At 37.5% G+C, this 22,534-nt stretch overlaps 3 protein-coding genes across 4 annotated transcripts; 1 reads left to right on the forward strand and 2 right to left on the reverse strand.

Moving 5' to 3' along the window:
* Positions 1-135: 135 nt before the first annotated feature.
* LOC127957933 (rho GTPase-activating protein 35) lies at positions 136-13,460 on the forward strand. 2 transcript variants are annotated; one of them, XM_052556651.1, is made up of 7 exons: positions 136-1,441; positions 4,535-8,497; positions 8,672-8,813; positions 9,249-9,326; positions 9,610-9,741; positions 9,910-10,015; positions 10,109-13,460. In XM_052556651.1, the coding sequence occupies exons 2-7, from the start codon at positions 4,769-4,771 to the stop codon at positions 10,473-10,475; spliced, it is 4,554 nt and encodes a 1,517-aa protein (XP_052412611.1). In that variant the 5' UTR covers positions 136-1,441; positions 4,535-4,768; the 3' UTR covers positions 10,476-13,460. The 2 variants fall into 2 exon arrangements, with proteins under 2 accessions (XP_052412611.1, XP_052412612.1); XM_052556652.1 differs by having other exon boundaries at positions 136-1,215.
* Positions 13,461-15,072: 1,612 nt separating this feature from the next.
* Positions 15,073-16,372, reverse strand: LOC127957935 (insulin-like). The gene is made up of 3 exons (XM_052556654.1): positions 16,280-16,372; positions 16,011-16,198; positions 15,073-15,315 (listed from the first exon to the last, which is right to left on the reverse strand). Exons 2-3 carry the CDS (start codon positions 16,189-16,191, stop codon positions 15,167-15,169), a joined length of 330 nt encoding a protein of 109 aa, XP_052412614.1. The 5' UTR covers positions 16,192-16,198; positions 16,280-16,372; the 3' UTR covers positions 15,073-15,166.
* Positions 16,373-16,494: 122 nt separating this feature from the next.
* Positions 16,495-22,319, reverse strand: LOC127957937 (pannexin-1). Its single transcript, XM_052556656.1, has 7 exons — positions 22,108-22,319; positions 20,618-20,754; positions 20,339-20,538; positions 19,380-19,585; positions 18,947-19,257; positions 18,580-18,730; positions 16,495-18,311 (listed from the first exon to the last, which is right to left on the reverse strand). The coding sequence occupies exons 1-7, from the start codon at positions 22,286-22,288 to the stop codon at positions 18,226-18,228; spliced, it is 1,272 nt and encodes a 423-aa protein (XP_052412616.1). The 5' UTR covers positions 22,289-22,319; the 3' UTR covers positions 16,495-18,225.
* Between the last annotated feature and the right edge of the window lie 215 nt (positions 22,320-22,534).

Genomic DNA, 22,534 nt, shown 5'->3' on the forward strand with positions numbered 1-22,534 from the left:
CTTTCTGTGAAATTTACTACAAATTTAAAGAACACTGTAGTCAGGGGTGGCCTGTATTTCAAATACATGTACATATTATTTATTAAAATATTATTTTGTATTTAAATACCTTTGAAATTCTAATGTATTTTGCATTTAAACATTTAATCTGAGTATTTTTGAATTTTCTAAATACATTAAGGTACCAACCTCCTTATTAGAGCTGATTTCCTGCAGGGATGGGCAGTATTTCAGATACATGAATTTGAAATACTATTTTGTATTTTAAATACCTCTGGGAAAATTCTAATGTATTTTGTATTTAAATACATTTAATCTTAGTAATTTTAGTTTTTAGTATTTTTGTATACTTGTTGATACAGGAAATCAGCAGTCTAATAAAGAGGTTGACTGGCAAAAAGTATTCATGTATTTTTAAACTACAAAAATACTAATATTAAATGTATTTAAATACAAAATAGTACAAATACATGTATTTGAAATACTGCCCATTCCTGATTGTAGTGTCAGATATAGACTATACGTCAAAATCTTGACGTATACACTCACGTGTTAAACTCAGACGCATTATATTTTAAGATACTGCTTCACGAAGTTATTTTTAGAACTATATATACGATCCCAATAATCTGCAACAACTCTGTCTTTGAAAGGATGCTGCTTCGCCTTTAGATCGGGCCTGCGTCCGCGCGCGCTAGAGCTCGGCTCTTGTAATTGGCTCAGCGCTGTGCTGTTGTCCATGCGCCACTGGGCGAGTCTCGGCTGTCTCACTAAACCTCTTTTATTCTCAAAAAAGGAGAGCGAAAGAGGGCAGATTCGGAGTTGGGCTCCGGCGTAAGGACCGCCATTATTGGGAGGCTTGGACAACCACTTTCACCCTCACGCACAATGTTTATATTTCGTAACATTTAAAGACATGCGTGGCCCAGATCGCTCGTGATTTGGCTACGAAAAACTGGATGTTGTGCCTGATTGTAAGGGCATCGCTGCATGCCGTCTGCACACGGTGAAATCAGGATTTTATGGCCACAACAAAGGGCATTATAAAAGATCAAAACCAACGTGCTTAGGCCAGAGGAAGAAATAATAATAATTAAAAAAAAAAACATTTTCTGCACGGAAACGACTGGCCTCCGAAAAAGGACATTTCTTTGTTTGGACATGTTTAGCCATCGGTAGATTTTCAACAGCCGTTTCAATGCGAACGCGATATCAGTAAGTAGCGCCTGACAAAAATATCCTTTGGAAACTGCAAGTCTGTCAAGCCACAATCAAACATCCCCCACCGAATTTAACGTCCTCGGCTTTTTACGTAGTCTTTTGTTTTCATTTCTTTCTGGTTTCCAACAACACTGACCGAGCCGGTTGTAAGCGCTCTTGCGCTGGCCTGGACGAGGGAGAAGGGGTTGAGAAGGGAAAGAGAGGACGGAGAAAGGCACTGGTATGTAAGCTATGTGTGTATTAACCCCGGTGTTTCATTAAAACAAGTATTAACGAGCAAAGTAGACCGTGACACATACGTAACAGTTTTCAGTCGAAACCTAAATCGAATATCTTTAAATATGAAGCGGAGTAGTAGCTACAGAAGAGAATTTGTATCTAGGCTACTACGAATACAAGTGAGTGCTGTCTATTGTGCAGGCAGCGCCTTGGTTGCACGGAAAACGGATTTATCTTGCACTCTAATAATCCCAGAATGTTAGAAATGGGCAGACTATTTTCTCACGTGATGTGCACCTTGTTAATCGCTCTGTAACGCTGCACTGTAGAATACACCAACGTAGATGAGTCGCGCTAATTTATTATAACTGCATACATGATTTAAATACGTGAGGAAAATGTCACAGACAGTTGAGTATGTAATTTATGTTGCAGCAGCACAGAGACAGCTGAGCCGCTCAAAGAAAGCAGTTCTGAACCTTGACATCCCCATTACGTAGCTTTCATGCTTAGGCTATGCTGGGCCTAGGCTTTGGGAGTGAATCCTTTAGCAGTTGTATTTTTTAGGGTTTAGAACTTAATATTGTGTATTTTGCTTGAAGAGTGTGCCATAAGATGTTTTTATTTTGCCATGCACATACAACCACAACAGTTATTGATGTATATTCAAGCCATACATTTTCTAACAACACAGTGGGCAACAGCAAGTTTTAGTCTTGGTGTCGTGTGTCTTGATGCGTTGAAGGTAAGTCTAAACAGCTGGTAGACTCTGATATCATGTAGCAATCAGACAGTATTGTCGCTAGCACCCACTTGGACTGCACCTGACCCGCCTGTGGATCGCCTGCTTTGAGCTCTGTAGTCAGACAGTCTGTATTTGTGTGTTTAAGTCTACAACACCAGATATTGCATGAGGATTCAGCAGCAAAACATTTCCTGTGTCTGCACCAGTAAAAGAAAGCAGGAGTAACACATTGTCCAGGAATAGCTGTAGAAAAAAATTTTAATAGCCAAAATGTTGTTTTTTATTGTATTTGGTACGGCTCTAATTAAGTGATGAATATATATATTTTTTAACAATACAACAACATAAATACTGTGTATGCCTTTGTTTTTGGTGTAACGTGCAATAATTGTTGTCAAAGTAATATTTATTTTTATCTTTAATGAATACATTCTTTGAAAATGTGAAAATGTCACCCATTAAGTTGTCTTATTTACAATATGCATACAGTTAATACTGGTTTCCACAACTGCAGGTGACAATGCCCTTAGTTAATTCATGAAAACACTGTTTTCTTTTGTGGAACACACAAAGAATTTAAGAATATTCTGCCCACTCTTTTCAGTATAATGAAAGTGAATGAGGAGGACTGGTGCTGTCAAGCTACAGAAAAGCAAAAAAGTAACATGAAAGTAACAACTTAAAACAACAACTTAAATTACGGTTAATTTTTTTTCAAATAAAGGTATCAAACGGCTTTAGAAGACATATCACATCATCCACTTAAGATGCTTTTCTGAAGCTTTTTTGTGCTTTTCTGAAGCTTGAAAGCACCAGTCCACATTCATTGTAATTGCATGAAAAACAACAATCACATACATTATTTAAAAGTTTCCCCTCTGCATTTCATAATTAAAAGACATATGGGTTTGGAATGACATATAAGTGCAAAAATTATGGAATTGTGGGTGTGCTATTGTGTTTGAAATAATACAGAGATGATTAAAGAAAGAAATCATTAAATGCTGTTAATATTGTATTCACTAGTTCTTATTTGTTTAAATGTGCTTGCTATTAGATCATGCTCATAAAATACTTTGAAAATGTAGGTTAACTGTTTGACACTTAGTGCTACAGTTCACTGGGGAAGTAATTACCTATACTGTAAGGTTTTATGTATTTATTATATTGTACCTTAGTATTTTGTATGTAGTATTGTGTAATCAACCGGAACATACAACTGGAATGTCATAGAAACTTGAATAATTTAACAACCACATAGCAATGCGTTACGAACAGCTCATACTGACCTGGAAACCATCTAGTAACACCCTGGCAATGTTTTGGAATTGAAAGTTGAACTGACAAGCACCAGTGACATTCAGATAATGAAATATTGTAAAAGTTGTCATTAATATGGTTTGGGTTGTAAGAATAAGGGAGCCTTGGTATTTTATTTACAGTATTGAACTTTGAGATGTGAAGTGACTACTTCAGACAACAGAAGACTTATTTCCTGCAAATGAACTAATCAGGAATTTCCTATGTCTTTAAATAGCAACACTAGCACTAGCTAAGGATAACAGTGGATTAATAACATACTGGAATTATTGCTTATGCCTGCTGTGTATGCAAGCAATGTGGCCATTTAAATAATAACCATTTGAAGTCTGAAGTGTTGTTTTGGAAATTGGGCAACTTGCAAAACCTAAACAACACAAAATAACCAGAAACTAGCAAACAGTCTTTAAATTCAGTGTTCAAATTTAAAGCACATTATGAAACCAATTGTTAAAAGATAAAGGACTGTAAAGTGAACTATTATATAGTACTATAGTACTATAACTATAGAAGTCAACATTTGAAGTGGATCAAAAAGTTAATCGAAGTTGGCCTAAGACAAGAACTTTGATGAAAGGTTTTGATCCACTTCAAATGTTTACAGTGACTACTGTATTTTTATTATTATTATTATTTTGTGGAATTTACATAGTTGTGTAGGATTGCTAGCATAGAACATCAGTCTTATATTGCTAGAAATCCATAATCATAACTTTTGCTTTTTTTTTTTTATTACAATTGTAATTTTTATTAAATGTTTGTTTAGAATATCATTTAAAATGATTGTAGAAATGAAGTAGAATTATTAGAAACATATTGAAATTTATTTATGTATTTATGTTTGCTAGGTACAATAGGGGATTTATTGTTTAATGTGGGATTATACTGTGTGAATTGAATATATCGTTTTAATATCTGTGGGAACTCATCAAGTAGGTTAAAAGGCTTAAAAATTTGCCTTTTCTGCAAACAAAGCACACAATTTTGCTGATAATTGGTTTGTTCTTTCTCCCTTTTTTTCTCATTTAGGCTAGCCCCAATTCCTGCTTCTGCCTCTTCCTGTCTCATCTCTTATTAGTACCCTATAATATGGGCAGAACATACAAGCAGTTTTCTTGACCTGAAAGGATGATTGAAACCTCAGAACTAAATCCTAAATTGTAAATCAAATACAGGGCCTTACTTCAACATTTTATGGACACATTTTAAAGAGTCTGCCCGCTGTCATCCTTTGGGGCATGGCAAGATGAATGCCTGTGTACGATGATGATGGCTAAAAAGCAAGAATCCCGAATGCCTATCTACAACCTCGTTGTTGTTGGCCTGTCGGGAACTGAGAAAGAGAAGGGGCAATGTGGAGTTGGCAAATCATGCCTTTGTAACCGCTTTGTCCGTCCTAGTGCGGATGACTTCCACCTTGATCACACTTCTGTGCTAAGTACAAGTGACTTCGGTGGCCGGGTTGTCAACAATGACCACTTCCTGTTCTGGGGAGAGGTGGGGAGAGTTTTGGAAGATGGTGCAGACTGCAGAATGCATGTGGTTGAGCAGACCGAATTCATTGATGACCAGACGTTCCAGCCCCATCGCAGCACAGCCTTACAGCCCTACATCAAAAGAGCTGCTTCCACCAAACTGGCTTCTGCTGAAAAACTTATGTACTTCTGCACTGATCAGCTGGGACTGGAGCAAGACTTTGAACAGAAGCAGATGCCAGAAGGCAAGTTGCAGGTGGATGGCTTTCTGCTTTGTGTTGATGTCAGTCGTGGTATGAACCGCAGCTTTGATGATCAAATGAAATTTGTCACCAACTTGTTCAATCACTTAAGCAAGACAAAAAAGCCTATTGTACTGGTTCTCACTAAGTGTGATGAGGGTGTGGAGCGATACATCAAGGACTCTCATACCTTTGCCATTACAAAAAAGAACTTGCAGGTTGTTGAAACGTCGGCACGGTCCAACGTCAATGTTGATTTAGCTTTCCTTACCTTGATACAGCTCGTTGATAAGGGTAGAGGTAAGCCCAAGATCATACCTTACTTTGAGGCACTGAAAAACCAGAGTCAACTAATTGCTTCTGCAAAGGACCGCTATGAGTGGTTAGTAAACCACATTGTGAAGAATCACAATGAAACATGGCCCAACATTAGCCGACGAATGCAGACTTTACCTGAATACAAGGAGTATGTATTTTTAGAAGGTACGGGTAAGGCTAAGAAGCTATTTCAACAACACATTCACAGGCTAAAACAGGAACACATTGAAAGGCGTCGCAAAGCATACTTGAGCGCTCTTCCACTCGCCTTGAGCAGCTTAGTGTCCGAGTTGGATGAAATCGAGCATTTGAGCTGGTCTGGGGTCCAGAAGGTGCTTGAGTCTAAAAAAGACTTTGATCATTGGTTTGTGGTACTGGACGATGCTCCATGGGAGGACACACCACATCTTGACAACATGGAGGATGAGCGTATCCCCTTTGATGTGCTAGACACCACGGCTGCTGAAATAATCTTTGATGCACACCTTGAACACCTGCGCAACGAATGCAGGCGTGCCCATATGCGTCATGAGTTCAAAGCAAAATTAGCATCATCACCTTTCGTTACCCCTGGCAAACCCTGGGAGGAGGCCCGAAGCTTCATCATGAATGAAGACTTCTACCAGTGGCTTGAGGAGCCAGAATATTTGGACATTTATAACCGGCACCAGAAAGCAATCATCGACAGGGCAAAAGAGGATTTTCAGGAGCTTTTGCTGGAGTACTCCGAGCTCTTCTATGAACTTGAAGTAGATGCCAAACCTAGTAAAGAGAAGATGGGAGCAATTCAAGAAGTGTTAGGTGAAGAACAACGCTTCAAGGCCCTTCAGAAATTACAAGCCGAAAGGGATGCTTTAGTGCTGAAACACATCCATTTTGTGTATCACCCTACAAAGGAAACATGTCCGAACTGCCCACACTGTATTGATAACAAAATTGAGCAAATACTAGCTTTGTGCTTTCCTGCACAATACCCATCCTTTGGAAAGTCCAATATGTTTGATGGAAAGGTAGATAGGATCAATCTTGTTATACTGGGCAAAGATGGTCTTGCCAGAGAATTAGCCAATGAGATTCGGGCATTGTGTTCCAATGACGATCATTATATGCTTGAAGGTAGAATGTATGAGCTTGTACTTCGACCCATTGAGGGTAATGTTAGACTTCCTGTCAATTCATTTCATACATCCACATTTACTCCCCATGGATGCCTTTGTTTGTACAATTCAAAAGAATCCTTGTCATACGTTGTCGAAAGTATTGAGAAGTTGCGAGAGTCCACACTTGGCAGAAGGGACAACCATATGGCCCAGCTTCCCCTGTCACTCTTACTAGTAACCAAAAGAGGTGTTGGAGGACTGGGTGACATTGGTAATGAGACTGCTCAAGCATTAATCTCACAGGGTCAGCAGGTAGCTATAAAGCTGCAGTGTAACTACATGGAACCTGCCTCCCCAGGTACTGGCTATGGGCGAAATGTGAATGAAAAGCAGATCAATCAGGTCTTGAAGGTTCTACTTGAAACAAGGAGGACTTCTACATTTCGTAGCTGTTCTCCTCCTGCACCTCCGCTGCCTCCATGTATTCGAGAATTACAGCAGGATCACAGTCCAGAGGCTGAATTGCGTATTGTCATGTGCCTAATGTGTGGAGACTCCTATGACATTGATCAACTCCTTGCACCATTCCTGGTTCCTCATCATTGCAAGCCGACCTCTCCTCAGACAAGTGGCACTTCAGTTCTGCTAGAACAAACAATTGGTGGTCACAAGCATACAATTGAACTGTCTCTAATGTCATACCACGCTTCTTTTGCCACCCGTAAGAGTCGGCTGGTGCATGGCTACATTGCTGTATACTCTACTAGCCGCAAGGCTTCTTTTGAAACCCTGTGTGCCTTTTTGTGTGAGGTTCAGGATATTGTCCCAGTTCAGCTGCTTGCAGTGGGGGAAACCCAGACTGAGCTTCTGGACTGCGAGTCTGCTCATGAGTTGCTAGTCCAAGGTGAAGAACTGGCCCGTGAACTTGAGGGACGGTTTTGCAGTATTGTCTGTGGCACTGGAGGAGTTGTTGGAGGACTACAAAAAATAGACCTTTTGGAACAATTTTTCACAGAGGTATTCGAAAAAAGAACTATTGTTGAGGCCAGTCATATGTATGAAAATGTCACAGAAGCCAGTAGCACAAATGAGAATGTGTATTCACCACACTGTGGCTCCTCAAGCCCTGTAACAATGCTGTTAGATTCTGAGGAAGATATGGAAGCTTCCCCGCCTTACCATGATGGCACACTCACCTCTCACGGTGGATTCAAATTGCCTGACCTGGACTCAGGTGACACATTCTCTGTGATATCTGACCTTAGCACTTTTGAGAACAAGCTAAATAATAAAGTTCCTCCACAAGTAAGACCCAAACCTAGTGTCACATTTGACCTTAGAAAACCAAATTTTAATCCGTATGTGGATGCAGTTAGCCATCGCCGTTCCCTTACATCCAATGTGACGTGGCCTCTAGCAGGAGATTATGATCCTTCAGACTACGCTGAGCCAATGGATGCGGTCTCTAAACCCCGCCCCAGCTATGAGGACAGCATATATTCTGTGCCACATGACAGCACACAGGGCAAAATTATTACCATCCGCAATTCCAATCGGATCCACTCTAATGGAGGAGGCAATGGTTCAGACAGTGAAGGGGACGGCAGCTCATTGGAGAGACGTCGCAAGTTCTCAGCTGCAAGGGTGAAGCCACGTCTCTACCGTGATCGTTCCAAACGTCTGGGGAAATTCAGCAGTTTCCGCACTAGTTTTTCCATTGGTAGCGATGATGAGATTGGCACTCTCTCAAGGTCAAAAGATGATGATGTTTCAGGACCAAAGGCAGACATACTCAATGAAGAAGGAGAAGATCCCAAAAAAAGGAACATACTGAAAAGTCTTCGCAGACCAGGCAAAGTAAGATTGATATATTAACATTTTTTACATGGATTTTTAAAAAGTATGCTCATCTGTTTTAACATTGTAATATTTAATTTAATTGCTGTTATTAGAGGCTTCATTAAGGAGTCATAACCATGCTAATTGTCTTGTTATTGTCAATTAAGCTGTATTTGTCTTGCTGTTTGGCAGAAAACAAGACCAAAGCCTCGTCATTCTATCTCTAAGCCTGTGGAGAGTAACTACTTTGGGGTGCCCTTGGTCAGTGTGGTTTCCCTTGAACGACCTATTCCAGTTTTCATTGACAAGTGTATTCGTTATATTGAGGCCACAGGTACATTTTCTGCTTCCTGTTTCACAATCATACTTTGCCCATAACAGTTATGCATGGGGAACCATATAAGCTTATCATTATTGCAGTGTCCAGTTAAAATTAGATGCTTAATGGGATGTAGCTGTCATAAATCACACCACAGCATAGTTTTGCACACATTTCACAATTTTCCTAACTGGGTTTCAGTTATGGTCTGACAATGAAGATTGTAGAACCATATTAATATGATTTTTTTCTTTTTCTTTTAAGCATTTTTAACAGCCAGAAAGACAGTTTATTAGACCTGTATGTAGTAGCAGTTTGTAGAATTATCTTCAACACTTCAAAAAGTGTTCTGGCAGTGATTAGTACTTCATTTCTTAAAATGCTTACAATGAGTCATAGAAAGATGATGTACATTAAAATGATCTTGTTAATCAACACTCTCTCTTTCAGGTCTGACAACAGAGGGTATCTACAGGGTAAGTGGGAATAAGGCGGAGATAGAAAGCATGCAGAGACAGTTTGAACAGGGTAAGTTCAGAAGAATTTCAAAAAAATTGTTACTACTTTGGTGGATTGTCTTATGGTGTTAAGGCATGTATTGTTACACACAGTATAGTTTGTATGAGTGCATGTTGACAGGATGTACAAGCTTTTAATGTAAAATATATTTTGTTATATTTCCACACACACACACACACAATCATGTTGATGGATAAGCTCTACTGCTCATGTTCTTCTTTGATTCCTTTCTTGGTTCCTTCATTTTATCGCTCTCATTTTTGATCATTTATAAATTTTTCATTCTTTTTAGACCACAATCTGGACCTTGTTGAGAAAGACTACGCTGTGAATACAGTTGCAGCAGCAATGAAAAGCTTCTTCTCTGAGCTGCCCGAGCCTCTGGTTCCTTATAGTTCACAGGAGGAGCTGGTAGAAGCTTTCAGTAAGATTTCACTTAGCATTCTATAAATGCTTTTGTGAAGAATATAATATTGTAAATGAATTTGAAAGTGTTTCATGCAAAGGAAGCAAAATTGGATGTTATGTCATCCATAACACCATGCCTGTCTAAACCTGTGGAATAATCCAGTTTTTAATTTTTTGCACATAGAAATTAATGATCGAGAACAGAGGCTTCACACAATGAAGGATGTGTTAAGACGATTTCCCAGGGAGAATTTTGATGTCTTCAAATATGTAATGAGCCATCTAAACAAGTGAGTTTGAAAACCACCTGCAGGTACTAACTATTGGGGATCAGTTAAAGAGAAGAGACATCAAATCTCTGTTTTTCTTTCTCTCCCTCTCAGGGTTAGTCAGTGGAACAGAGTCAACTTAATGACCAGTGAGAACCTCTCCATCTGTTTCTGGCCAACACTGATGCGGCCAGATTTCACCTCTATGGATGCTCTGACAGCCACACGCACCTACCAGACAATCATCGAGACATTCATCCATCAATGTGCTTTCTTCTTTTACAACCAGCCTCCTGCTGAGTCTCCCACTGGCCCCTTCGGACCCCCTGGACCACTGGTGCCCTCCGGATTTCCCCCATCCCCCACAACCGCCCCTTCTTATTGCCCTCCAACCCAACATTTTACCCCACTTCTGCAATCCCCACCACATTCTCCCCCACAGAGCCCAAACACGGCCCCTGGAGAACCACAAACACTGTGAGTTTGGGAAAATCACGTGGCCCTTTATTTAGTAAACTACACACACAAACACTTGCTTGCACACACACACACACACACACATACACACACTCTTGAAATGCATGCATACACATCTACATAGATGCTCTGCACACACATCTAAAAGCCTCTAAAACATGTAGCTTGTTTAGGTCTGTGTTGTATGTAAAAAAAAAAAAATGTTCTGAGCTCTCAGTCATGCACCTGGAAATCCACCTTTCTGCCGAATTTAGTTCTAACAAAAGTCTGTAATTTTTAATGTACCATAAACCTTAACTACCTTGATTTAGGTTTATATCTAAACTATTTGTTGTACAGAGCATCCTTATCTACAGTTATTAACACATATCACATACAAAATGAAGGTCTGTTAAAAATTCTTTTTAAAGGGCGTAACCTACAAAGACTTCGGTCACCACATTAGCACTGCCCTTCATGTAGTTTATTTCAGAAAGGGGCTGGTGTTATTTTCTAGAGAGTGAATATGGATGTTCTAATCAAGAAGGATACAAAAGGTTTTGAAGGATTTTCCTGTTTTCTTCTTTCAGTAGAAGGTATTTACATTTGATTTTACTACAGTACCTGCTCTTTTCTCTCCTGCCCGCTCTCTTTACATCTCTATATGGATCTGTGGTATAGAGGACACTGTAGAGGCAACCATGAAGCACTTACTAATTTTTCAGCCTTTCATCTTCAAAAACATTTTGGGAGAATAATAGAATTAACTTCAACTTTCTCTTCCTCTCTCTCTCTCTCTCTCTCTCTCTCTCTCTATCTTTATTTCAAAAAGATGAATGAATGAAATCAGTTTAGCAGCAACCATATTCACCACTTTACCTGGCTGTCATTATTGGTTTCTACCCTATGGCTATTTTGTTATATGAACTTTAAATAGACCATGGATTTCAGAGGATGTTTTATTCCTTGCTTTAAAGACTTGAAGTTCTGGCACCTCATAGGCTAGAAGGTAATATTGATGAGGGTTTGCTTTGCTGAGTGTCTCCTGTGGATCTTTGCTCATAAATTCACCTATTGGGAGCATGCGTACCCTTTCTTTGAAGGCTGGGATTTAAATAGCAGCGATATCACGTGGTTTTAGGGAACGCACTTCCAGTTAACACTGGTGTGGGGCTCAAAATCACTGAGACTGCAGATTTACTCTGACCCTTAAACACTGGACTCTGAGTCAGCAATTCAAAACCCTCACACCTTAATTTTGGACTCAAGATTTAAAAAAATAAAATCAAAAAACACATTGAAGGTCTTTTAATGATGCCCAGTTTGACTGTTTTATGAACTTCATTGTTTTTACTTAATAATCTAAAGCACTTTTTTGTCTTTTTTATATAGACCTGTCTTGTGAACTTTGACCCTGAATAATAATTGGTTCCCATTTTTGCCATTGTGTTTAAAAGATCAATGGATTCTTTCAAGGTGAATGTAGAGTGGTCACAGATCAAGCCTAATCCTGGACTGAAGTTTACTCTTGATGATTCTACATTCATATTAGTATGTCTTTTGTCCTCTATTATGTTTTTGGACCTTGTACAGTCTGAAGTTTGAGTAACATGGACCTTAATTCACCTTTTTTTCCATTGCCGTCTTCATGTGACTGGATTGGAATGACACGATTTGCCTCTTCTACTTCTACTGTCTCCATGCTCTGTTAAATTCTTCTGGACAAATCCATGATCTATAATGATACATGGATTCATCGAATGTGTAGATTGTATATATATTACCTTATTTTTTTTCTCTTAAACCACAAAGCTTCTGATGTGAAGAATATTATTCCTAAACATATTTTGCTTGACATGCCGCTTCCTTTTTCTATCCAGCTAAGGTAGAAAAGCTGAAGTACCAAAGTAGTGCAATGTGGCTGATGAGGGTTCAACAACAGGTGTACATATTTTGATGACGGGTTGGGGATGAGTATGTCAGATTCAACTCAAATACTTGACAGATCGCCCATATGCCAAATCTTTGATTATTAGACAACACTTTTGTTCAAGATCCTCTTCATTCTGTTTTTGCTGCTTTTCTACCAGGCTGAACAAAACTAAAGGAATCCCCATTTTACTGTAAGTGTGATATTTTCCTTTCATATAGAGATTTCCAGAAAACTGCGTGAAAACTCTTGAATTAGCAACTAGTCCAGATGTTGATACAGCCATCTCTGTGTGTTATACTTGTAAGAATGCAATTTTTCTTCATGCTAATTTGTTTATGGATAACTGTGATGGTTATCATAATGGTTAAAAGATTTGAGGCCCTTTAAGAGTGGCACAAAACATTCTGTTAAGTGGAAGTGTTTGTAGAAGTAGAACTTCTTTGGATTTTACTTTTGTATTGATTTTGATTCTCTCCTAAAAGTCTTGAGTATGACAACTTGCGTATCTCTGTCCATTGTTGCATTGTGTTAAAGCCAGATTTTGGGATTACTGGTGAAAAAAGAAAAGAAGAAGCCCTGATTATTTGTGATGGTGCAACATTGAGTCATTTAAACAATCAAAATGTGTGAAAGGGCGCCTCACGGCACCTGACCTGCTGAGTTTACTAATAAACTTTACTTAGAAACTGCGAAGTAAACATTAGTCAGAATTCTGGGTTGTATGTGACAGTTGTGAAAATTCTGATCTGACACTTTGAATCTGTATTTCACAGATATTTTCCAGTATAAACTCTCGAGATGAAATTCTCTACAGACTCTATGATGTAATTAATCTATGATGCAAATCAGTAGTACTGTCTGAATGCAAGTTAGATGAAGGGTCAGTTCATAATAATTCAACAACTCTTGATCTTTGTAAATGAATGTTCTGCTACCCTCTTGTGGCCATAAGTTAATCAGAACGTATGTTTATTAAATGTATGAGCGCATGAAAGAATGTTTTCAAAAATCAGCTTGAACAGCCCAGTTACATGACTGAAAATATTCATTAAAGAGAAAAACTTCATAGATATTTGATTTTTGTATCTGGGCTTGTTTGTGGGAGAAGGGTCTCTTAACCACTGACACACACACACAACTACCAATTTTGTTTCATCCATTTCCTCATGCCTTTAGTTTCTATTAATTAACAGAGCTTAACTATCTCTCTGCTGTGAGTAGTTGGTCTATTTCCTTTCATGTTGGGAGAAAAAAAAAACAACCTTTGAGAGAAAAAAGGTTGTACGGTGGCATCTGAAAAACGTAAATGTAATCACTTTGTATTGTTTGTACCTCTCAAATGAAGGACATTTCAGAATCACTGTAGTGGTGGCCTGGTGTGTGTTAGAAGTGCAAAACACACTGCCTTTTAGCTGACTGTCATCTAACCTGTTGTTTCTTTCATATATGAACAAAAGAAAAAAGTCTTGGTGCTTAGTCTCTTGCTTCTTTTTTATGGTGTTAGGCTTGTATAATAGCATGCATGACCCAAGATCTATACAGGGAGGCTTTTGCTGGTTTCGCTATTCAGAATATGAGTCTGATTTAAAAGATGTATTTAATTATAATGGAAAGAATAAAATGATCTTGTGATGAAGGAGGGTCAGGAGGGCTTTAAATAAATGAGAAGAAACCACTCATCAATTTTGTTACGTGCATAATGTTCTCAATTTTTGTGTTTCTCAGTGAGCTTATTTTAGACATGCTTTATATTGTGTAGACTGAATATTTTGTCATTAATACTGGTTATATACTACAGTTCAAATGTTTGGGTTGATAAGACATACATTCTTTTTTGCTCACCAAGGCTATGTTTATTTGTTCATAACCAATAATATTGTGGAATATTCCAATTTATATTGATCTGTCTACATAGATGATGCAACTTTGTGTTTTCAAACCTACTGTTCTATTCAAAAAGAGGTCATGAAAACAGACTTCTCAGATTATTATTATTATTATTCTATCATATTTATAATAATAACATATGAGGTTATAAAGTGTATAAAATTTAAAGTTGTAAGTATACTTTTTTTACATATGTTTTGGTTTGACAGTGTTACACCGAATTAGTAAAACTTCAACCTCAGAATGATCACAGTCCATTTTTATTTTTAAAAAGTTATTTTTTTTTAATTTGACAGCTTGCATTCAGGGAATAAAAAGGCCTTCTAATATATCTTTTGAAAAAAGATCACAATCTTGCTACTGTACCACTACTGTACAGTAACAAAGCTATTGTTTTTTTTTTTTTTTTTTTGCCTTGTCTGTAGTCAATGTTGAACCAAAATATAGTTTTTATCACCATTTTCCTGTCTCTGGCCCTCAGAATTAAACAAGCTATTTTGCTATTATACCCTTAAGTCTTTCATTAGTAAATGATGTCTGTTATGATGGGCTAACCCATGGCTTGGATGATATGATGTTAGAATTAGACCACTATAGAGGTTTCAAGTTTTAGTCATGGAACCAAAAGTCTCAGAATCTGAGCACAGTCTGTATTTCAATCAGGAGAGCCCAGATGGGGCTGAACTAATGTGAATTATTCCTGTTAATCCTTATCTTGTCAAATAAAACTGAATTGATTTCGCATTTTGAATTTTTAAATATCTTATTTAAGTTGCAATGTAGAGATACAAAAACTCTTGCATTCATTTTAATTTGTTTTATTTTCTATGAAAAACTAATCAAGAGCTGTGGTTGCTCAAGTCATTGGCAGTTGTCACGGGACATGCGCAGGATCTTTAGTTACAGTAATTCTGCAGTTCAAATATACTGCAGGGTTTGTGGCAGCACTGCTCCACAATGCCTCTCTTCCTCATCGGCTCGGCATGATCTTTAAATGCAAAGTCGGCCACCTCAGTTTCCTGGGCAGACTTTGGAGGAAGGAAACCTGTGAAAACACAACAATGGGGAAAATCCTGACATTAGCCTAGTTTTATATAAAGGGCAAAATTGTTGCTATTCTTTGAAGTTCCCCGTTCAGTTGGATAAAGAATAAAATGAAGACAATCAGATTCATTGTTACAGAGGTTAAATCCTTTTGAATTTTCCCCAAAATATCATTTCTAACCTTGATGACATACCATAAATGTGTTTTTAAAAGTTGTTTTACACATACAGTACATATGTTATACATATACACTACCATTCAAATGTTTGGTGTGAAAGTTTTTTCTTTTTTAATTTATCAAAAGTGACAGTAAAGGCATTTCTATTTTGTAAAAACCAATGTTTTTTTTGTTTTGTTTTTTACTTCCCACTTATCAAAGAATCCTTAAAAATATATTACAGTTACTACAAAATATCTACTTAGTCTAACATTGATAATAAGAAATTTTACTTGAGCACCAAATCAGAATATTAGAACAACTGGTAAAAATATTATTATTTCAGTGTTATCTTCTTCATGCAATGTATTTGCATTTAAAAGGCACATCAAACATACTATGTACATTACACAATATTAAATACATTAATTACAGGATTGGTGGAATCTCTTTGCAGTATCCAGAGTATTATTAGTTTCCTAGCATCCCTCATTTTTCCATACTTTTCAAAGATTCTCTACTACATAGTTTTCCTTACCCAGAAGAGGGTCAACAACATCTCTTTTGGGGTTGTAGAAGAAGCCTGTAGGACCACAGACCAGGTAGAGGGCATCGACCAGATGGGATCCACACAGGTGCTGCGTGGCCCCTGCATTAGCATTCACACTGGAGACGGCCAACAGGAACAACAGAGCACCAGCCTGGAGCCACACTGCCATGGTCACGCTGACAGAAAGGCACATGTTTACATGCAGCACCAGTTACAATAGAACTATCTGTTGATTTAGCATCCTGCCGGACACATACCTGTTCTTGAAGTGGAGGATAAGAAACAGCAGAGATGGTAGACAAGAGAAGGTTTGGGACGAACAGTGTGTGCTTCTCACTTTTATACATGTCTAGGCAGGTTGTACAGTCTTTGTCAGCGGAAAACGAATCTTGTGCGCAAACACACTTTAACACTTTTAAGTGACTGTCCAATTACACATCCCGCATTAGCTGTGTTTGCCCAACTAATTCACATTAACTCCTGAGTGCTACTATGCTCACCAAAGACAAACACATTCTGGTGCTCACGCAGGTCTAGTGGCCTGAACTGACGAGCTCAAGTGGGTTTTGGTTAATTGTTAATAATTGTTGAGAGTAGAAGTTTCCACAGAACGACCTGATCATGGATCTGCTAGAAGGTGACAGCTGGTGACTTTTCTTTGTAAAGATTGTGAGTGAAATAGCAGGATGTCTCATTCTCGAGATAATGGGATCAGATGTCTCATTAGTAGTGTAATATTTGTGACATCCTCTATGTGACATTTTCAAGCAATGACAACTACACTCTATGCTACAAGAAAAAAAAATAAATAAATATTTAGTGGTTCTTTACATGTAACCGTTCCATTTAATGTGTTCCAAAGATGAACGGAGGTCTTACGGGTTTGGAACGACATGAGGGTGAGTCATTAATGACATAATTTTCATTTTTTGGTGAACTAAACCTTTAAATGATTCTTTGTTTTTGGTCCTTATTTCCACTTCTTTGTTTTTCCTGAGTCTGTAACTGTTAAAGCCACCTCATTATGAATTTCAGGAGCTTAGCCATAAAACAATATTTGATATTTAGGACTAAATGAGCATGTGACGCTGGTTTACCGAAATATATCTGAACAAACTTTATTGCTGAACTTTATGTACTGAAGGTATATAAATCCATGATAACAGAGAAAAATACAGATGTAAGGGGGAAATGAAGTGATTTTTATTGCATTACAAGTAAGTATTTTCTACATCCGTGAATGAAGTCACTGAAAGACTGAAAGTCACTTTTTAGGATTACAAGCACCATTTTTGAAGAGCTCACCTCTGAAGACATGCAATTTATCATCTAGAAATTAAGGTAAGAAGACGTCACATAAAACCAAAAATTACAATTAGAACTACAACATCTCTGACACAAACATCAAATAAATACACTAATATAACTAAAAATATTAAGAAATTAAATACAAATTATTATACATATACATAATTTTATACATATCATACATTTGATATGATTATTGAGTTATTTGATTGATTATTTGAGTTTGATTATTGCTTTTTGCATAGGCAGTGCATTAGTACATCTAGAAATGGTTAAGTCTTACCCAGCCAAATCTTGGGTTTGCATGCATCATAAAATTACATGCATACATCCCTTCTATCTGAACTGTTTTATGATGTTGCCTCTGCACCACAATTTTGCAAGATGATGCATATAAACATTAGCATTGTGTGGTTTATGAAGAGAAGACTTCTTAAGATTTCTTGGTCACATTATACTCTTGCAGCCATTTTTTATTATTTAAATTAATTGTGTTAAGAGGAATTATTTAAATGGTTTGTTACCAAGAAGCAACATGTCCAGAAGTTAGTTGTTAGTAATCTTAATTACCCATTTAGTTTCTTTCTCTCTCATTGTTGCAACAAAACTGCACCTACAAAGGACACCCCAAAATATATCTTGTAACATTGTTTTCATAATGCATACGATAGGGTCTTAACATTAGTCAACCTCACAAATAATAACTTCATCAAGTTATAAAAACATTCATCCCATTTCTATTAATATAAGACATAAAAACCTCATGCAGATCAGTTCTTCAGTTAGTAAATTAGTAAATAATCAGTTATATACAAGCATTACATAATCTTACATATCCTTCATATTTAAAATGTGTAAACTCATTGTTTGTCATTTGATTTGACTTTGTTATATTTTAGACCACCCTGTGTCTTACATCTTCCACACAGCCGCAGCTTTTTTCTGTCTGTCCTCCATCATTCAGCAGAACAGAAGAGGCATCTAGAGATAAAACACACTGATATAGCAACAGTTGGCACAACAAGACAGATGTTTTACCTGTGTGCTTTGCTTATTTTACTTCATTGATAAGTGTGTTCATTCTCTTCACATACAGTATGTGACTTTTGAACACAAAACCAGTCTTAAGTCGCTGGGGTATAAATACCAAAAAATACATTGTATGGGTCAAAAAAAGGCCAATTAAATGTGAAGCAAATGCAAGTTATTATTGTGTGTCTTGTTATCACTTTACTGATGTTATACTTACCCTTCATTTCAGAGATTTCTTTCTCTGCATTTCCATTTCCAGTTTGGGCTTGTTTTCTGTCCACCATGTCAGTCTTCACTTGTCCTAGAGTCCTGAGGAGACACATGGTGTCAAATGCAGCTTCCCCTCCCTCTGACAGCAGCTCCAACACCTGTTTACACACATCACAAACAAATGCATTAGTCTTCATTCACTGACACCAGCATTCAGTTCTGGGATTGAGATATTAGAGCATATTTTTTATATACAGTATATTATATATATTTTTACCAGATATAACAATGTATAAAGAAGTTAACACCCTTGACAAAAAGATAAATCAGATATAAAGAATTCAAACGTTGAAACGTTTTCGATGTTTACAAACCTGCAAACATTTGTAGCTCTTAAGCTCACTCAGGTTTTCCTCCAAGAACAGCAGGTAGATGCTGAGGTCATCATAACGGCGAGTGGTAGGCTGCAAATCCAGCACGTGACCGAAAGCAGGCAGCAGGTGGTATGGACGGAGGAACTGAGCGCGCTGGTGCTGACAAGCAGGTTGGAAGGCAGCGTAAACCACAGCCGGTACTAGCAGTAAATACACCACCAGATTCATGCAACTTAGCAGGTGGAAAACACCCACCGCCACCAGCTTACACTGAACTGCATCTGGCACCACACTCTCGTTTACTAATATACCTGGAGACAAACACAATTCAGCAAAAAGAAACATCAGAAAATTATTAGATGCACACTCTCACATCTTAATATTCATTTTTGAAGTGTATCACATTTACTGAAACACATTATCTAGCACAGACCTCTGCGCAGGTTACAGGAGAACTGATCACTGGGTGACACCCAAAAGATGTAGTAGGTCAGATAAAAGCAGGCCAGCAGTAAAGTGAGGAATGTTAAAACCCGACAAAGCAGATATTTTGCAGCCAAAGCCCAAGATGAACGCTTTGTCTTTAAGTACTGCTCTACAAGAGGGTACTTAAAACAAACTTCAGTCATTTCAAGACCACTGAGAGAGAGAGAGAGAGAGAGAGAGATAGAGAGAAAGAGCGAGAGAGAGAATAGAGGGGTTTAAGATTAAGGTTAAGATCAGCAGAATCAAAATATTAAAGATATTTAAATATTTGGGTTATGAATGAGGAAGGAAATGAAATAGAAAGGAAGCTTAAATAGCAAAGAAGTCTGTTGTTCACAAGCATTCATATAGGAAAATGATTTTAATATTTTTTTTATTTGAAAATTTTATTCAGCATGGATGCATTCAATTGATGCATTGAAGTGACAGTATGAGAATGTATAAAGTTACAAAATATTTGTATTTCAAATAAATAAATAAATGCTGTTCTTTTGAACTTTCCACACATAAAAGAATATTAGATTGATTTATGAAAGATCATGTGTCACTGAAGACTGGAGTAACAGCTGCTGAAAATTCAGAAATAAATTATATTTAAAAATACAGTAAAATAGAAAAACATTATCTCCATTACAGTTGTAATGTTTAATATTCCTGTTTTCACATTATTTATGATCAAATGAATGCAGCCTTGGTGAACATACAACACTTCTTTTTAAACCTCAACATTTTTTTTACTGATACAGATTCACTGAGTCTCAGTCTGGACCTGAGTTGATCTTAAAGTAAACTGACTTTTTGGAGTGTTTAATATTCTGCAGGAATTCAACCGTTTGTTTATCTCACAATTAAAAACTTCAGGTTGCCATCGCAGCTAGAGTTTTGAAGATGTTCAGTTCACTACACCTGTGTGGGTCTTCTGCAATGTCTTTGTCATGTTTGGTTGTGAGGCTCTTGGTGAGGCGGATGGCACGGTTGTAGCAACGGTCAAGTTCCTCCATGATAAAACTGAGGTCAGAAGATAGGGAAGGGGCAGCCGTGAAGCGCCAGAAGAGAGCAGGAATATACATGAGGGTTGCAACCAGCAGAAGGATATACGGAAAGAACTGCAGGTAAAGAGACAGAGAATAAGACAAAAACAAAGCAACAAAGAGCCTCTTTGCATACATCACTGTTGTTCATTACCTTGTGTAGATGAAGGGGGGCGCTATCAGCTCCATTTTCTGAAGGGTGATGCTCTACTGCAGCCCAGCAGAAGGAGTCCACATATGCAGCCTGTCTCAATGTGAAGTTAGTGGGTGGAAAACATGTGATCTGAGTACCTAAGAGAGAGGAAATTACACAAGAACTTGTCATTTTACTTATAGCTTAAGTTATAACAAGAGCTATGTGTAGAAATGAGATTAATCTCATCCAAAAAATGCTCAACTATGCTACTTAAGACAGAAATACAAGGTGCTTTTTGCATGTTTTTATGAGCAAAAGAGATTCCTGTGTATTATGTCGGTGTGCTTTATTATAATTATGTCCATTTATAAATGACTTTCAAACGCTCATCTTAAATTCATTATCATAAAACTAGAGGAACAAGTGGGAAGACCAAGGAGAATTGCTTGCTTCATACTTGACAGACTACTAATGTACCTAAATGTCTGTGGATTATTGACAAAAGTAGCACAAAAGAAGATATGTTGTAGAATATTGGTAACCAAACAATATTGGAGCCCACTGAGTTCCATATGGAGAAGAAAAAACACTGAGACATTTCTCAATATAGGCCCTATCTTCTTTTACATTCTGCAGATAAATTAAAGTCAGTTTTGGAATGACACGAGAGTGATTAAATGACAGTATATATGTGTGAGTGAACTTTAACAACTCAGAGTGTTACTGATTTTAATATTATAATAACAGTAATAATTTTATTATAAATAGTCATTATTATTTGCATTTATTTTATTAAAAACGTATAACGATAGAGCCTAACCATGAAGACAACCATATTATATGGATAATGTTGCAACTTTTAACCAACAACCTACAGATAAAATAAATTAACAGCTAACAGCTAACAATTTTTGGTTCACAGAACATTCTTATTTTGTTCCCAAATAAATAACAAACTGGAAACCATATCAGAACGTTCTGTGTTTGTTGGGATTATGCTCTTTTCCTGTTTTTGTAGAACAACTCTTTTTTCAGAGGAAGACAGATCATTGCTTAGAGTAACAGTCTGGTTTAGTTGTGATTGAAATCAAGAAGTGTGTCATTTCTGCCACCGACTCCTTTCCACCGAAACAGAGAACACGCCCTCAACTACACCGGCTGAAATAAAAATAAACTAAAGATAGCTACAATGGTCTAAATATATATAAGTGTATTTTATCCTTACGATGTTAACAGTTCGCATGCTTTTACATTGCTGCTGCGTGTCATTATGTTTTGTGAACGCGCACATCGCTTCTGAAGCATCTTCAGCAGTGACGCGCCCATTCTGGATTTACACACAAACCGATTAGCGTTTGGCATCAGTTTATGTACAACATAAAAAAAGACATTAAGTTGCAATAGGCTATAACCGAGAGATGCGCTTCGTGATTATCAGTTTTAAACTTTTATCTCCACAGGTTTAAGCCTCTTCGTCTCTATCACGTTTCAAATTAAATACTACTGACCCACAGAGACTTCTTGAGCAAAGGCGAGGGAGATGAGTAACAAAGGAAGCCCAACCGCGATAAAAGTGACCAGTTTGTCTGTTGCCAGTTCTAGACGCAGGCCTTTATACTTAGAGTCACTCTGCTCTTTCAATAAAAAATCAGAAAACACATATTCGGTAGCAACGCGTGCTATTGCCATTGTTGAGATTAAATGTAGCTATAGTGTCAAGTGCACCGCTAGTTCCGGTGGGCAGGGTCTCGTGCAGGATTCACCATCCAATAACAACAACACCAGAGGGAACTATAGAAACCTTATTGAGATTGATTCAGTTGTCCAAATAAAAAGATCAAATCTTCCGTACGTTTTTAAAAAGCTCGTTACACACTGACCTACATAATGTGTTTCAATGAGACAAAAATTCAAGTGTGAAGTCTGATAAAAGTG

The sequence above is a fragment of the Carassius gibelio genome, chromosome B5 (assembly GCF_023724105.1).
Source record: "Carassius gibelio isolate Cgi1373 ecotype wild population from Czech Republic chromosome B5, carGib1.2-hapl.c, whole genome shotgun sequence".
Lineage (NCBI taxonomy): Eukaryota > Metazoa > Chordata > Actinopteri > Cypriniformes > Cyprinidae > Carassius > Carassius gibelio.

What these genes read in the sequence shown, in the direction of transcription:
- LOC127957933 (XM_052556651.1), top strand. Translation starts at nt 4,769, where the DNA reads ATGATGATGGCTAAAAAGCAAGAATCCCGAATGCCTATCTACAACCTC. An exon ending in GTCTTCGCAGACCAGGCAAA is followed by an intron (nt 8,498 to 8,671) that starts GTAAGATTGATA and finishes GCTGTTTGGCAG; the next exon opens with AAAACAAGACCAAAGCCTCG. An exon ending in TCGTTATATTGAGGCCACAG is followed by an intron (nt 8,814 to 9,248) that starts GTACATTTTCTG and finishes TCTCTCTTTCAG; the next exon opens with GTCTGACAACAGAGGGTATC.
- LOC127957935 (XM_052556654.1), bottom strand. Translation starts at nt 16,191, where the DNA reads ATGGCAGTGTGGCTCCAGGCTGGTGCTCTGTTGTTCCTGTTGGCCGTC. An exon ending in TGTTGTTGACCCTCTTCTGG is followed by an intron (nt 15,316 to 16,010) that starts GTAAGGAAAACT and finishes GTGTTTTCACAG; the next exon opens with GTTTCCTTCCTCCAAAGTCT.
- LOC127957937 (XM_052556656.1), bottom strand. Translation starts at nt 22,288, where the DNA reads ATGGCAATAGCACGCGTTGCTACCGAATATGTGTTTTCTGATTTTTTA. An exon ending in TGCTCAAGAAGTCTCTGTGG is followed by an intron (nt 20,755 to 22,107) that starts GTCAGTAGTATT and finishes CCTCTCTCTTAG; the next exon opens with GTACTCAGATCACATGTTTT. An exon ending in CCCCCCTTCATCTACACAAG is followed by an intron (nt 20,539 to 20,617) that starts GTAATGAACAAC and finishes CTTTACCTGCAG; the next exon opens with TTCTTTCCGTATATCCTTCT.